Genomic DNA, 16,978 nt, shown 5'->3' with positions numbered 1-16,978 from the left:
TCTATGGTCACAGGTACAACGAGACTGAAAGTGCTTCTAGTCAGTCAGTACAACATAAATAAAATCCTAGCAGTGTGTTTCTATCTGCTTTGTGTAGCAGAGTGGTTCTACAAGTAAGTCTGTAAATGCAATGAAAACAATTGGCTACAGCAAATTATTGATATTAGAAAATGTAATTTTTACTTTTGAATACTTCAGTACAAAAAAGGTATTTAATATATAAATGATATATGTGTACAAATCACAAACCAGTGCTAAATTTGACTGAATTATCAAAAGGTATAAGTGGTAACATGAAGAGCCGTTTCATAATTCTGAGTCAAATGATCCGACTCCCTAAAAAGAACCGAACTTCCCATCACTTAGTGCAATGCCGTGAAACATCTGCTACTGTGTCTGCGCATGCGCCGCCGTGAGATATGAATAAGTCCCACAGCTGACGGTGAAGAAAACAATAACACGAGAGCTCGGTGCGTGGAAACACACACACACACACACACTAACGGTGAGGTTTTAACTCGTGTCGGTACCGGAGGACTCTTCTTCTGAGCCGTGTGTTCACGTCCAGTCATTTCTGCCTACGCACCAACTTTTCTCTTTGTTGACTCAAACTTCGCACAATGTTGTCATCGATATTTTGAAGCCCGTCACGTGTGGACACGGTGAGATGGGATTTTACCGGCGTGTCGTGGACCTGTCCGTGACTTTCACCTGCAGATTCTCCGTCGTCGTTGTGTTTCTGTGACCGTCCATGGAGTCAGTCGGCAGGTTCGAGTTCAACAGGAAGGACCTGATTGGTCACGGCGCCTTTGCGGTGGTGTTCAAAGGCAGACACAGAGAGGTGAGGAGCACACCTGAGGCCGAGCTGGGTCACCTGCATGAAGCTGCATTTATTAGATTTATTATGTTTCCACAAACATCACTGCTGCGAAGATTTGCCCTGAAATGTTAAAAAATATAACCAACATTATAGAAAACAGTGAAAAAATGCATTGCAAATGTTAAATATTATCACTTTAATGATGTAAATTAGTATTAAATTGCCTCTAAATGTTAGAAATATAACTAAAATGTTAAAAAATAGTGAATAATTGCCTCTAAATGTTAGAAAATATCACTAAAATTATATAAAATAGTATAAAATTGCATCTAAATCTTTAAAAAAATAACTAAACTGAGAGATACTAGTGAATATTTGCTAAAAATATCACTATAACTATATAAAACTGCCTCTAAATGTTAGAAATATCACTAATATGTTAAAAATAGTGAAGAATTGCCTCTAAATGTTAAAAAACATAAACAAAATATAGAAAATTGTGAAAAATTGCATTGCAAATGTTAAATATTATAATTTTAATGATATAAAATAGCATAAAATCACGTCTAAATCTTTAAAAAAAACAAAACTGAGAGATAATAGTGAATATTTGCTAAAAATGTAACTAAAATGATGCAAAATATCATAGAATTGCCTCTAAATGTTAGAAATATAACTAAAAGACCTTTATTTGATGTTTAAGAAGGTGTGTGAACACACATAAAAGACCTTTATTTGATGTTTAAGAAGGTGTGTGAACACACACTCACATATATACACACACACACACACGTCACCTTAAGTTTCACACCTCTTTGTTTATGTTTCCAGAAGCGTGACTGGGAAGTTGCTGTGAAATGCATCAACAAGAAGAACTTGGCCAAATCTCAGGCTCTGCTGGGCAAAGAAATCAAAATATTGAAGGTAAAATAAAGTTTTCATAGATTTTCTGTGATTTTCTGTCTGTGTTTCTCTTTTAATAAAAAATATCTTCCCACCTCTTCCAGGAGCTCAAACATGAGAATATTGTTCGACTACTCGACTATCAGGTTTGTTTGCACTGCTCTCCGCTCACACACGATGCTAAACTTCATTTGGCTGCTGGACTTTGTAGTTTTTTATGACGTTAGCAACCTTGATGAGCTGCATGGAGCTGTAGTTTAAAAGTTTTCTGCACACGATGCTGCTGCCTCTGCAGCCATAGACTGAATAAACAGGTCACATGCCATTAATCGTTTGTTTGCACAGGAGTTTGCGTGCTTTCCCTCTTCTCACCTTACTAACACCTGCCAGACGTCCAGACAGGAGTGAGCTGATCTCTCACTCTTTTGGACAGATGGCAGGCTGCAGCTGGTTTAAACAATAGCTTATAAAACACAGACACCGTCTGAGCGGCGACACACACAAGGCTAATGAGTTCAGGTGATTCACTCAGGTCAGACTGCAGGAGCGTTTACCTGTGCACCTTTTACAATCTGCAGTGACGTTGCATCACAGCAGATATAAGCTGTTATTTAAGTGGTAAACACACAGACACACATACTGGCTTTAACATGGATCCTTGAAATCCTTGAATTGTTCTAGGAAACAGTCAAGGCATAAAACATAAAAAGACATGCATCATTGAAAGTGCCTGACTTTTTATATTTTGTGCAATAATAGAAATTTAAGGTGGATCTGTGTCTCAAACTATTCCCTGTTGTATCCTTGAATTTGAAGGAATTAGGCTTCTATTGGGTAGAAAACACAACTAAAATGTGAAAATTGCCTTGAAATATTAAAAAATATAACTAAAACAATAAAGAATAGTAAAAAATGTGCCTCTAAATATTACAAAATAAACTAAAATGATAGAAAATAGTGTTATAATGTTATAAAATATTACTTAAGTGATTGAAAATATAACTGAAATGTTAGAAAATAGTGAAAATTGCCTTTAAATGATGAAAAATAGTGAAGTGTAGTCCTTGAAAAGTCCTTAAATTTTGATTATTGATTATTTAAGGGGAATCGTACAAAGATACGTCAGCCTTTATCCCGCCCTGTGTCACCTCACCGCTTGGTATCTATGGCAGTGAAGCAGAAGGTGCCAGATTGGGGGAGGAGGGGTCCTGGATGATTCAGGGAGCCTAGCTGAGCTGGACGAGGGCCACGAGTTCGCCTCCGTCAGGAGGTCCAGAGATTCTAGAAGCACCGCTGGTGACGGGCCAAGAGAGAAATGACTCAATCTGAGACATGAGCTGGGGTCATCGTGGCCTGGGGAACTGTTTATATGAAATAAATGTGATGTTTTTATTATTGAAAGTCACTTTCAGCTTTTTTTTTTTCAACAGGAAATGGGAGGATGTGTGTATCTGGTCATGGAGGTAAGCTCGGTGTTAGAAGCGGTCATGTTCGCTCTGTTAACAAGTCAGATCTTCTGCTAAGACTCGTCTTTCTCATCTTTTCAGTACTGCAACGGGGGCGACCTGGCAGAGTACCTCCACTGTAAGTTTTCTACATGCAGGGGGCTTAATATAGCTCCGGCTCACTACTGTAAAGTTTTCCATTTCACCTGGACACAAAGCAACAAACTCCTCACTGAACTTTGAGTTTATTACGTGTAGCTTATTGTTGCACAGAGGCTTGGCTGAGCTTCTCAGGGATTTTGAAGAGGCAGAACAGAACAGCCACAGTATTCAGCTTCCAGCAGGTCAGCGGGTAAATTATCAGTAATACTCCCCGAGTGCTTAACCCAGATCGAACTAAACCCTAGAATTAGCTTTCCTGCAAACTCTGTAGAAACCAAAGTGTCCAAAATGAGCTTCTGTTCCTCGTGTTGTTGGCCGTCTTGTGATTTCACCACAGTTAAATTCTCGCTTGAGTGTCACACTTGAAAACTTCCCCCCCTCCTCAAGTTTCAAGCCCTGTTTCGAAAGATGATGACGCGGCGGCAGAGGGCACAGTTAAATTTACCTCTGTGGCGTTGATGTGTCTATTTAAATGCCGATGTTAGAGCGTTGCTCTAATTCTGCCGCCGTGCCAAGCGTCTCTTATTTTGTAGATTTGCTCGTTCTGTGTCCTCCTGCCAAGAGGCACCTCCAGCACATCACTACTTGGCAAAGGTTCACGGAGCACCCACATGACCTCACCCATCTGTCACACACTTATCCCCTGTCCTCCGGTGGAAAAACACTGCAGCTAAAAATACTGGATGTACTGGGAGAGGGGGAGGAGGTGGAGCAGTGCAGAGCTTGACATTAATTTCCAAATGAAGCTCCACCGTAAACAAGATTCTCTTCCACGAAGTCTGACAGCCGTGACGCACGCTGATGTGACTAGAGATGAATACCTGCCTTACACAATATTAAAGTTTCTGAGTGACGGCTCCATCAGAAGATCAACAGCTCTAACTCAGAATTTATTCATCATTACGTCCATAAAATGTGGAGTGTGGAAGTGAAAATGATCCTCTAAATATTAGAAAATATAAATAAAATGAAACAATTGAAAATCGTTATAGAAAATAGTAATAGTCGATAATAGTAGTGAAAATTTGACTCTTAATGTTGAAAATATAACTCAAGTCTTAGAAAATATTGAAAATGTCTCTAAATATAAAAAAAATCACTAAAATAATAGATCAGTGAAAATTGGCTCTAAATATTAAAAAAATAACTAAAATGTAAGAAAATAATAGAAAACTGCTTTAAAAAATTGTTGAAAACTTAATTTATATTGGAGAAAATAGTGAAAATTGCCCCTAAATATTAGAAATATAATTGAAATGTGAGAAAATAGTAAAGACTTGCCTCTGAATATTAAGAAAAATAATTAAAATGACAGAAAATATAACTAATATGTCAATAAATAGTGGAACATTGCCTTAAAGTGTTAATAGCATAACTAAATTTTTAGAAAATAGTGTAAATGTGCCTCTAAATATTAAAAAATGAAATTAAAATGATAGAAAATAGTAAAAGATAACCTCTAAATGTAAAAACTCTAACTTAAATGATAGAAAATAATAGAAAATTGCCTTGAAATGTAAAAAAAGTGACAGAAATTACAGAAATTATTGCTAAAATATTAGAAAATGTTAAAAAAAGACAAGACAAAAGTTGAAAATATTCACATTTGAGAGACTGAAACTGAATATTTGGCCTTCCTGCTTACAAAAGTCAAAATGACACCAGCCTAATCGATTCATCCTCAGTCAGATCAATAATCTTTAAATGTATATGCTCCCTCGTGTGTTTCACCTCTCAGCTAAGGGCACGCTGAGTGAGGACACCATCCGCGTCTTCCTGCAGCAGATCGCTCAGGCCATGAAGGTCCTGCAGAGCAAAGGCATCCTCCACAGAGACCTCAAACCTCAGAACATCTTACTCTGCCACGCAGAGGGCCGCAGGTCCAGCCCCACCAACACCTGCATCAAGATCGGTAAGGGCTTCCCCCGCCCGGCAGAGAGTGACGGGACTGAACGTGGAGCACGTCTAACTGTGTCTCTCCTCCTGCAGCTGACTTCGGGTTTGCACGCCACCTGCAGACGAACACGATGGCAGCCACGCTGTGCGGCTCTCCCATGTACATGGTGAGTGTTAACGTGTTCACTCGGTGCCGGCTGGGTTTATTGTCACCATGTGCCTGACCTGCAAGCTGTTTGTCTGCACGCAGGCTCCGGAGGTCATCATGTCCCAGCACTATGACGCCAAGGCCGACCTGTGGAGCATCGGCACTATTGTGTACCAGTGTCTGACTGGGAAGGCGCCATTTCACGTGAGTCCTGCACACGATACGTCCCTTTCACAACAACCCTGTCCCACCTGCCTCTCCGTCATATCCAGTGTTGCTAGTTGGAAAATGCAGGAACAGCTAAGAGTCTTGTTTACAGACGAGGGATAAGCGGAAATGGCCGCGAGCCATTTCTATGAACACATAGCAGCCATAGTAAATATTGCTTCACCCCCCTGTGAGTGTTACTTTCTGGTGCTCACGTGGCCGCTCACATGAAACATTGACATGTGCTGATGTGCTTTTTTTTCCGTCCGTTGTCGAAGACCTTTGACTTTTTGTAACTGTTGGAGGTTTCTTTGAAAGCAACAGGAGGGAAGATAGATTTCTATTTCTGTCAGGCGGGTCAGTGAGTTAAGTCCAAGGGTTAGACGACGTTTGCTGCTGCTGCTGATGATGATGTTTGCTTAGCTGGCACATGAAATTTATGCACCGTGATGTAACCAGTTCTTTATATTTGAGGAAGATGTAGGTAAGTAAACTTTACGTGCTCAAAGACTGGAGACAGGTAGCAATCTCCTGTGGCCGTGCCAAAAACTCCAGTTCCTCTAACGTCCACTTGAGGCTGGCTCCAGAAGTGAGTCAGTCTCCATAAGTCCCCATGTCCAAATGTCCAACTTCACAGCAGAAATAAACATGTTTACAGCCTGGTACAAAAAACAGTTTTGGTCTCTGTAGCTAATTTCCCCGTTCATGACAACTGTACTGAGGGTGAATTTATATACAACTCACCTGTTCACATTATATTAAGGCTTAAAGTTATGCAGGATTAAGAGTGTGGACGCTTTGATTGACAGGTGGGTTTGTTTGAGCAACCAGGTGTCATTCAGCTCACCTGTGGGTGATGTCACAGAGACTACATCCATGTTTTATCCTGTCCACGTCCAGAAGCCGTTAATTTGAAGGATCATACGGAGGATTTAGTAGCATCTAGTGATATAATTGCAGATTGCCAGTGTTTGTCTGTTCTGGGCTACTGTAGAAACAGTCCGAGGTCCAGCAGCATCTGTAGACAGATAGATATAAAAGGCTCTCTTTTATTCTCAGATGATTATACACAGATGATTAAATCTGACACGCTCGACCTTTAAGTCTGAAACTGAGTTGTGCTCAAACTATTTACAGTATAACGCGAGAGAAAGAAATACATTTCAGCACTCTAATTATGACATGATTACTCATGCCGTAATGTAGTAATGACTATTTTTCACCCTGTGAGTTTGTTACTGTGTCATCATGGTAAAAATGTAGCACAAGCGTCACAATGGTGCAAGATATAGTCTAAAACTGTACAGGTGTGTAGTTTAGACGATATAAAACATGGACAGGTCATGAACCAACATTTTTAAATGTGTTTCTTGTCTTTTTTATAGGCCAGCACCCCGCAGGAGCTCCGGCTGTTCTATGAAAGCAACAGGAACCTCTTACCCAAGTTAGCCAACACACACACACACACACACACACATATATATATATATACTGTACACACACACTATACACACACAGGAAGCTGATGAGCTATTAGATGAAGATCTGTCTTCTCTGCAGTGATGAATGACCGTTCGTCGGCCTTCACACTTATGTTTGTGTGTTTGTGTGCGCATGCCACAGACACAAACACACGTGTATGATTACCACTTGATAAAGCCACGACTAAAAATAATTCCCAGTGTGGAAGATCGTCTGGAACTTTCTCGATCAGCTGCCCTCACACGGTGGAAACCTAACACATGTATCATGATCTATATGCACGTCTGTGTGTGTGTGTGTCTGTGTGTGTGTGTTTAATGTGAAACATGTTGCCTTTGTTCGTTCTCTCGGCTGTTTAAAGTCATTTTGAAGCTCTCGTGTCCGGAACATGGACCTGGAGAGCGTTCAGAGGGATTTATGGATTGTTTTCATGGTGTACCAACTTGTGTATGCTTATCTGCCACTGTGATCAAGCTGGGTGATAAGACATACCCTGTGTGTGTGTGTGTGTGTGTGTGTGTGTGTGTTCTTGTTTTCTTGTCATTCTATATATAACCATCTCCGAGCTGCCAGCTAGTGGCCTGCACGGCTATCATTTTCCACATGGCACACATAACTCCACACAGACATAAACACACACACACACACACACACACACACACAGTCTGACTGTCATGGTGCCCTGAGGTTTTGCACTGAAGCCGTAAATTAGATTAAAAATCCACATATTTTACAGCTCGCTCTGAGCTCATGAAACACAGCTGACCTAAATATTATTTCTTTTAAACAACCGCTGACATCAGCAACAAAATGCGACCACACGTGTTCACGTAGAGATGAATCTACCCAGCAGATCGTCTTGTGTATGAGTCACGATAATTATGATATTTCACGTTACATGTGTGTTTATTTACACATGAATGTTGCCAACACATGTTCTGCTGTCATTTCTGGCCTCTCTGTGTCTGAATTTCCCCGTGGGCAGCTCCTCCACACACCAAACAAACCAGATGAAATGAAGATGTCACTCAAGGCTAATGTGTGTGTGTTTTCTGACGCTGACTGCATAATTCCAGCCACAAAGTTTGGAAAAATAAGTCCAGCAGCTCTCAACGAAAGTGGCAATACGACTGCATCCTCTGTTAAAGGTCCGGTGTGTAACGTTTAGAGGATCTGTTGGAATACGTGGCCCACATAGGGAGTTCTTTTCGAGTTTGTGAGGCGTGGGGTATTCTGTTGGTCACGATCAGCAACTTCACCACAAGATGCCACTAAATCCTACACACTGGACCTTTTAATATTCAGTTAAGTTGTTGTTAACAGAGGCTGTGAGTCTATTTTATTTATTGTTTTGTTCTTTTCTTTTATTATTTTTCTCTCTATTTTTGTTCGTATTTTATTTTTAATGTTTTATTTATTTAGGATATTTCAATATTTCTTATTGATTCCAGTGTCCCCATATTTTAAAGAATTAAAGGTTTGAAACTATATTATCTTAATTATTATTATGGCATTAAAATGATCTTAAAATCACAATAATATTGTTTATTTCTTGGACAATACGTCGTAATTATCATGACCGAGTATCTAAAATTCAGTGTAGTCTTCTCATAGAGGATAAGATACACTTTATAGATGCCACACTGGAGAAATTCACTTGTTAGATCAGCACACGATTCATGATCTAAACAGGACAACTTTGTGTTTTCTAGTATCCCGAAGGAGACTTCCAGTAACCTGCGACACCTCCTGGTGAGACTGCTGCAGAGAAACCACAAAGAGCGGATCAGCTTTGGTGAGCTTCTCTCTTTTTAACATTCACAACTTCTCATTTTTCATGATTACATTTGACCTGATCTCTTAAATCTTTTACATTCACAGATGAATTCTTCCACCATCCTTTCCTGGAGACGAGCTCATCCGCAAAGAAATGTACGGACTGTCTCCTGCTGGTCTGAGCACAGCTTAGAGTCAGGAGAGGTGTTGTAGCTGTAACACAACAACATTTCTGTGTTTCCACAGGCTCTGCAGCTCCTCTGCTCTCCTACCCAAGTTCAGGCTCTGGCAGTTCCTCTAGCGGCTCCTCCACATCCCATCTGGCCTCCCCTCAAGTATGTACACCAACAAGACATACTGCTTCTGTTTCTGTGATTTATCTTCGTTATGTTTGATCAAACCGTCCTTTTACTTTAGCATTCCGACGGAGAGATGCACCGACTTCAGCCCAAAGCGCGATATTCCCCGACACAGGACGCCCCCGTCTTCCTGCTGAAAGAAATAGCGAACCAAGACAGCAGGAACACTTCGTCTTACACCGAGGAATACGTCATGGTGCCGGCCCAGTTCCCCAGTAAGACGTCGAAGCCTCACTTTACAGATCTCTGCACGAGTCTTTCACATCAGCACAAGAGGTCTGACGTTTTCTGTTTGCAGGTGAATACACGTGTGAGCTAGACGTTGGGTCGCCCATCGAGAGTTGCCTGATATACAGCGGGTGAGTGCTCCACCGCGATATGTTGTCAGTTGGTTAAGATCTTAGATCTTCCATCGGCTAACAGATATCTTTCTTCAGGTGCTCACCGCTGGCTGAGCAAGGCCTCGGAGCTGCAGGAAAGACACCTCCACCCTCTCCGCCGCTACACTCTCCCTCCAAGCTGGCGAGGTAAGCGAACGCCCGGCAGGTTTAGATTCTGGCAGGATTTATGTACAATCATTCACTCCTTTGCTTCCTCGTGTATCCACGCAGCAAACCTGCCGAGCTTGTCAGCCGCACCTGCAGCCAAGCGGTGCCCATCCCTGTCCCGACTCAGATCCAAAATTACCAACGCATGGAGCAGAACCTGCAGCCCGTCGGCTTGCACGGCTCCACCAGGCATGTAGAGCTGCTCCCCTCTGTGGCTTGTTATCACCCTTTCTCCTTTGCCTCATGTCTGACTCTATCTCATGTCATTCAGGGCCACACTGTGTGCAGGCAGCAGTGAAAGCTCTCCACACTGTGGAGGCTGCAGAGCTCCAGGTCCAGGATTTCTAGCAACGGGAGGAGCCCGACCACAGCAGTCCTCCCCACAAGGTAGACATGGAGTGTTTGTGAAGCAGAGCTCTGCCACATTACATTTGTCGGTGCGATTTTTGGGTGTTGACACAAGTTCCAGCATCTGAAATGTCACGATCAGGACATGCAGTGTTTCTGTGATGACGTGTAGTTTGATTTTCCTCCCCTTGACTCATCTACTTTTATTTTGACAACACCCAGAGAACATGCCTCAGCTTGTTTCATTCAGTGCTATGAGCGAAGGTGTTCCAGTGAGTGCTGATGACTTACCAAACAAGCTCCTGACAGGCTGATGCTTTAATCTGTATAAAACTCTGTGTTCTAGTGGGAATGACTCCAAAAACCTCAGAGCAGACTCTCCCGCTCAGCTCGAGAACCGGACTGTTCACCGACTCTCCTGACATGGCTGAGACCTCCACCCTAAAGGTGACTAATAACTACAAGAAGCTCACGCTGTAGAGTCGACTGTTATCTAACTGTACAGTGCACATGTTGGAGAATAAATCAGGACGTGTTCCAACAGCAGGTTAAATCAAGAAAGCCAACCAGAGCCAGGACAGTCCTGGACCTGCAGTCCCTCGACCCGTCTCCTGCTTCCCAGACTGACCTCAGCAGCAATTCAGCCAATCACAAGGGTCCTTTTAAAAGGTCAGAACAGTCTGATGTTGATATATGAATAAGTCATGTGATAAACGACTAAACGCTCTCGATGTCTGCCGGTGTGTCGAATGTCCAGATCTCTGAGCACAGGCAGGCTGTCCGACATGCTGCTGAAAGCCGCCTTTGGAGCTCACCTGTTCGAAGTGGGAAGTGACGAGAGCCTCAACTGCGAGAAAAGCATGGATATCACAGGTACCCGGACGAGTCACGTGATTTCTGCTGACACTGTTTGCATCAGTGCATATTTTATAGGCGAATATAGTTTGGACCAATGAATGTTTACCGGGCTGCACTTCTTATTTGCTCCTACAGCTCCACCTACTGGTTGTCACAGAGGCTTCCCGTACCCAGACAGCCCTCCTCCTGCCGTCTTCACCATGGGTTCTCCAGCCAAAGGAGACGCCCCTCAGGTGTTCTCAGGTAGATACAGGTTTAACCATATTTTTATCTCGTTATTTCTCCAGTTTAAGTACTTTGTTGTTTTAACGTATCATTATGTAGTATAGGCTGATTGCACAGTGTAATGTCACAATCCTGTCTGCTCAATATTTCCTCGATTTAAGAGACTATTCCTGCTCATGTTTTCTTCCAAACTGTCCTACCCTGCTCCATCCTGACGCTGTTTGTTTGTGTGAAGCAATAACATTACTCAAACTCTGTTTATGTATGCGGTGCACGTCATCACAATAGCTTTTGCCTGTTTCCAGATTCAGTATAAAATTGTGTCAGATTCAATTTACCTCCTCTGTGAACGTGCTTCTTTCGTGGTGTGGGTCATTTGTTCACAGAGCAACAGCACAAACAACAATAGCACTTAGAGATGTTTGGGAGAGGTCTGTTCCCACTTTTAGTTTGACGTAAACCATTCTGACATTCATCAAGTAAAAGAACAAACTTTGATTCCTCACATTAAAGTTACAGTCTGGTGTTAACTTTTCCTTAAATATAAAACAACACATAATACTCCCATGCTCTCTCTGTCCGTCTTTGTCTTGAACTCAGGCTCCCCCAGCTACATGAACTCAGCCTGGCTACTCAACAGTCGCCTTCTTCATGGAGGAAGCCGTAGGAACAGCGAGACTGAAGCCATGGACGCTACTCCACACAGCAGTCTGGTCTTCCACCCTCCAGAGCTGCCTGAGGACACACTGATGGAGGTACAGATGAATACCGTGATGACACTGTGAGGCGAGGTTACAGACTAACTGAGAGTCCACTTTGAGTATTGTATCGTTTCTCCTCACAGCAGGCTCATACGGACGCTCTGAGTGACCTGCGCTTCACCTTGGCTTTTGTCCACTGTGTCATGGAGCTGGCTTCTTCTAAGGATCCAGGGCCGGGTGCCATCGGCAGTCCTGATGTTTCCTTTCTGGAGCAGAGCTTGGTGACGGATCAGATCAGCCTTCTGAGCAAAGAATGGAGGTGAGACGCATGAACCTCGCAGGAGGAGTACCCTTCCTTCACAAACCTTCTCTGGGAAATAACTTTCTGTTTCCTGTTTTGCAGCTATGCGGAGCAGTTAGTGTTGTACATGAAGGCTGAAGAGTTTCTGTCATCAGCGCTCCACGCTGCCAAAGAGAACATCAAACAAGGCCGGCTCCTTCCCTCTGCTACAGTCAAACAAGGTGAGAGTGAGACTAGACTTGTGATGACATTACTTTAACAGCCAAACATCAACCAGGTCCCCAGCAGCAGCTGATATCACTGCCTAGTCCAGCAGCAGTCAGCCCAGCTCGGCGTCTGAGCCCAAAGTTACATAGAGTGAGAACAGACGTGCGTAAGCAACTTGACTCATCCATGTCTCCTTGTGCAGTGATCAGGAAGCTGAATGAATTATACAAGAGCTGTGTAACATACTGTCGCTCCCTCAACCTTCGGCTGCAGACCTTCTTGATGGACAAACAGAAGCTCATGGACCGCTTCAACGGACTCACAGCAGAGAAGCTCATCTACACTCACACTGTGCACATGGTGAGCTCACCACCCAGCAGGGGATGTTGTGATATTCACTCCAGTATGCATCTTAATATGTGTGTGTGTGCATTCAGGTACAGTCTGCTGCTTTAGATGAGATGTTCCACTACGGCACGGCGTCAGTCCAGCGCTACCATAAAGCCCTTTTGCTGATGGAGGGTTTGTCCAGAATCATCACGGGGCAAAAGGACATCGACAGCATAGATAAATGTACGTGGCAGCACAATCAGAGCACGTATTAACTGATTGCACATTTTATTCTAATCAGAACTTTTCAATATCTCTGTTGTTCACAGGTAAGCAGTGCATCCAGCGACGCCTTTCCGCTCTGCAGACCTAACAGTATCCATGAGCTCCACGGCTGCTCCTGCATTATCTTCCCTCACCCATCTCCACCTTCAAAATGTGGATGGATCTTCCCCAGGCTGTCAGTACACGCAAGCACTTGATCTGTCTTAAAGGGAAATGACCACTGGAGCTGCATCTGCTCTTTATCCCACCGCACAGTCTGGAAATCTTTTACATAAATGCACAGAAACGGCTGGAAGTCCTTGAAAAGTTCTTGAAGATAGATTTGTGTTATGATTGTTTTGTTTTGTTACAGACTGATTTGCACATAGAATAATGGGTTTTTAAAAGTGTTTTACTTGAAACAAAGATTGTTTAGTTTGTGTTATGTGTACAGTTTAAGTCCTCCGGCCAATAGGAGACAGAATATTTTGGATGAGATGACCAAATATTGCAAAGTCGTAGCAGAAATAGTAAAACTGTGCCTGCGCTTTGTACATTTTTCATCACAGCAGAGTAGTGGATGTAAAAGTAATTAAGGTTATGTTTGACCTCATGCAGAATAATTGTCTTACAGTCGTATAGACTATATTTTGATATTTGAATGAGAGTTAAGTTTTTTCACTGATCCAACTATTCCCTCCCTCAGGTGGTGATGTATTCAGTCAGTGAGGTACTTTAACTGCATGTCACGATGTTCATGTTTATCTGCTGTTTGCGTGTATGTGTGCACAATAGTTTTCAACTAGTTTGTACACGATTTTAGCCCGACAAACAATTACAGATTCAAATTTTGTGTAAATTTCAGTGGTTTAAAAAAAAAAAAAGAAGTTTGTTAGAATTTATCAAATTGCCTTTTTTTCTACTTTTATTTTGACTGCCAGTCAAATTTGCCAAAATGAGTTGTTAAACACTGTGTGATAAAAATAAATATTTATTGTTAAAAACTTCAGATTCCAAAGCTTTTTTTAAAGGTCCAGTGTGTAGAATTTAGTTGCATCTAGTGGACTAATCGCTGCATTGCAATCACACCTTCCTATTGTAAAGGAGAAACACTTGAAAGGCCCTGTCTGGAGTCACTGTTTAGTTTGTTCTGGGCTCTGTGCTGTGGTTTGCTGGGGGAGGAAGCAGCAAGAAGATGGATGCAGGACCCTGGACAAACATTTTTATTTCTACAGTCACTTTCTATTTTTTTTATATAGTTTTTGTATAGATGTTAAGCATGGGTTAACTTCTTAACACAGTTATATATTTATCTTCTATGCAAATGTTTAATTCTCTGGAAATATTTTATTCTCTGTACATATTACATTTAGATTTATCTCAGGTTAATTTTAATAATGTATGTTCAGTGTTTATCTATCTATCTATCTCTCTGTTTATCTATCTATCTATCTATCTATCTATCTATCTATCTGTTTATCTATCTCTCTGTTTATCTATCTATCTATCTTTCTATCTCTCTATCTATCTATCTATCTATCTATCTATCTATCTATCTATCTATCTATCTATCTCTCTGTTTATCTATCTATCTATCTCTCTGTTTATCTATCCATCTATCTATCTATCTATCTATCTATCTATCTATCTATCTGTTTATCTATCTATCTATCTATCTATCTATCTATCTATCTATCTATCTAGTTTGTCTGTTCTGGGCTACTGTAGAAACATGGTGTTTCAACATGGCGGCTCCATGAAAGGGGACCCTCTCCCGCTGTAAATATTTATTTTATTTTTTAAGTAACAAAAACAAAAATATTCTTATTTTAAGGTGACTATACATGCATGTAAACATAGTTAAATTGTGCATTAATACATTTATACCGCTTTACTTTAATAATGCTAATATTAACTCGCTAAGCTAACGTCATCGTTCCCGCCTTTTCACTTCCTGGTAGATTGAACTACATCCGGGTCACTCGAAAGGTTGCTGCGGTCGCCATGTTGCTGAATGAAGTTAGCTCCCGCTAGCCGCTAGCATCAGAAATATCGATATTTATTTATTTCTCCGGCGGGATAACACTTCGTTACAGCATGTGACTTCATTGTAAATATGACTTAGGATTTATGAAACATCTACAGAAGCCCCCCAGCCCCTGTAAGTAACACCTTTACATTTTAATTTAAATGTGTTTATCCGTGTTAGCAATAACAAGCTAACGCCGTTAGCGGCGGCTAGCACGCGTCCCGTCAGCGAGGCTGAGCGTAAATAACGAAACCGGCTCAGACAGCTTCATTCTGGACGTTACACTTTAATATCTGTGACCCGACAGGAGTGAATGTGTCACCCTGACTCACGCCTGTTTGTGGATATTCCTAAAAATGACACAAATCAGCTGGCGCAGCTAACGGAGCTAACGCAAACGGCGTAACAACAAACAATGAATTTAAAGCCGCTGCTCGGGAAATGTCTCTGCGTGTCAGTGATTATTATTATTTTAATGTTTTAAGCTGTGAATCTACCGTCGGTTATTGCAGCGTATAAACGGGAACTTTAATTAATTAATCGACCCTTTAAATCACAGCGACGGGCCGTGAATTCACCGTCAGTAACGTCAGATCACCTTTTGTTTAGCACGCAGGTGACGCTTTGTCTGACGGACAGCTGCAGGTTAAGTCTGCTGTACGTAAATAATGTGCACACACAGGTAAAGATGGGCTGTAGTAGTGACATTACGGTAAAGAAGTACAGGTGTGTTCATCAACACACCACCTGTCAAGCTTGAAGCGTACTATGACTGTATTTATTTAAGATTTAAATATAGTTTAAGTGTATTTCATGTGAATATTTTGGGGACATTTATAAAGGTATCTCTTGCAAAATCTCTGTTGTTGTTTATTATTGAGGTTGTAGGACTATATGGACTATACTGAGAGGTGTTTCTAATATTTTGGCCACCCCGTTCACATACATATGGTGCACACTGATGTAAAGATGGGTTGTAATAACACATTTTATTTCATAGGCGCCTTTCTGTCACCCAAGGACACCGTACAATAAACCAGAGTAGACCAAAAGAACCATAAAAGTATCAAATTACAAGAATACAACATTAAAAACAGGTTAGAATAGGACAATGCAAGTGAATCAGAAGGAAACAGTGTTTTTAAACAGGTGTAGTAGTGACATTACGGTAAAGAAGTACAGGTGTGTGTTCATCAACACACCACCTGTCAAGCTTGAAGCGTACTATTACTGTATTTTATATGACTGTGTGTATTTATTTAAGATTTAAATGTAGTTTTAATGCACCAAGTGTAATTCAGGTGAATATTTGGGGCAGTCAAATCTCTGTTAATCTCTGTTGTTGTTTATTATTGCGGTTGTAGTTTGCAGAGGTGTTAAACTGGACTATACTGAGAGGTGTTTATAATATTTTGGCCACCCTGTTCACATAGGTATGGTGACGTAAAGATGGGTTGTAATAATACATTTTATTTCATAGGCGCCTTTCTGTCAGCCAAGGACACCGTACAATAAACCAGAGTAGACAGAAAATAACAAAAACAAACAAGAGGAACCATACAAGTATCAAATTACAAGAATACAACATTAAACACAGGTTAGAATAGGACAATGCAAGTGAATCAGAAGGAAAAGGCGATTTTAAACAGGTGTAGTAGTTATATTACGGTAAAGAATGCTGTTAAAGCAAGGTGTGTGTTCATCAACAACACCATCTGTCAAGCTCAAAGCGCACTGCCCAAAATATTGTAATATAACTATATGACTGTGTGTATTTATTTAAGATTTAAATATCGTTTTAATACACGGACTGGGTGATGAGCCCTCTGTTATAAAGGTACCTCTTGCAAAATCTGTTAATCTCTGTTGTTGTTTATTATTGCGGTTGTAGTTTGCAGAGGTGTTTCTAATATTTTGGCCACCCCGTTCATCTGGTGTACACTGACGTAAAGATGGGTCATAGTCGTTA

At 41.4% G+C, this 16,978-nt stretch overlaps 2 protein-coding genes across 16 annotated transcripts in view; both read left to right on the top strand.

Annotated features, from left to right (window-relative positions):
* The first annotated feature begins 394 nt into the window (after positions 1–394).
* ulk1a (unc-51 like autophagy activating kinase 1a) lies at positions 395–13,851 on the top strand. Of its 6 annotated transcripts, none has more exons than XM_027278079.1 (28): positions 395–505; positions 644–841; positions 1,652–1,744; positions 1,828–1,869; positions 3,154–3,186; positions 3,271–3,307; positions 5,069–5,242; positions 5,320–5,393; positions 5,477–5,578; positions 6,967–7,025; positions 8,776–8,858; positions 8,945–8,995; positions 9,086–9,174; positions 9,257–9,413; positions 9,497–9,557; positions 9,636–9,725; positions 9,810–9,935; positions 10,018–10,133; positions 10,441–10,541; positions 10,639–10,763; positions 10,852–10,967; positions 11,088–11,195; positions 11,778–11,932; positions 12,022–12,197; positions 12,282–12,400; positions 12,589–12,746; positions 12,824–12,959; positions 13,046–13,851. In XM_027278079.1, the coding sequence occupies exons 2-28, from the start codon at positions 752–754 to the stop codon at positions 13,087–13,089; spliced, it is 2,715 nt and encodes a 904-aa protein (XP_027133880.1). In that variant the 5' UTR covers positions 395–505; positions 644–751; the 3' UTR covers positions 13,090–13,851. The 6 variants fall into 6 exon arrangements, 5 of the variants coding, with proteins under 5 accessions (XP_027133880.1, XP_019115041.1, XP_027133882.1 ...); XM_027278080.1 differs by having other exon boundaries at positions 408–470; XR_003462303.1 differs by having other exon boundaries at positions 402–841; positions 12,660–12,746.
* A 1,073-nt stretch (positions 13,852–14,924) lies between these two features.
* The window catches only part of ep400 (E1A binding protein p400), a 24,655-nt gene continuing 22,601 nt past the window's right edge, over positions 14,925–16,978 (top strand). For 8 of the 10 annotated variants that reach the window (XM_027275538.1, XM_027275576.1, XM_027275554.1 and 5 more), the window contains exon 1: positions 14,925–15,141. The gene's annotated coding sequence lies outside the window, so the exon portion shown is untranslated. The remainder of the gene's footprint in view (positions 15,142–16,978) is intronic. The other 2 variants (XM_027275563.1, XM_027275571.1) reach the window with 1 other exon arrangement.

Source organism: Larimichthys crocea, chromosome III, assembly GCF_000972845.2.
Source record: "Larimichthys crocea isolate SSNF chromosome III, L_crocea_2.0, whole genome shotgun sequence".
In the NCBI taxonomy this organism is placed as follows: domain Eukaryota; kingdom Metazoa; phylum Chordata; class Actinopteri; family Sciaenidae; genus Larimichthys; species Larimichthys crocea.
Note: the sequence above shows the minus strand (reverse complement) of the source record. Positions and strands in the feature narration are given on the sequence as shown.

Bases quoted from the DNA above. Each gene is read 5' to 3' on its own strand.
- ulk1a (XM_027278079.1), top strand. From the start codon at position 752: ATGGAGTCAGTCGGCAGGTTCGAGTTCAACAGGAAGGACCTGATTGGT. The intron at 11,933-12,021 runs GTACAGATGAAT...TTCTCCTCACAG, and splicing joins CTGAGGACACACTGATGGAG to CAGGCTCATACGGACGCTCT. The intron at 12,198-12,281 runs GTGAGACGCATG...CCTGTTTTGCAG, and splicing joins CTTCTGAGCAAAGAATGGAG to CTATGCGGAGCAGTTAGTGT.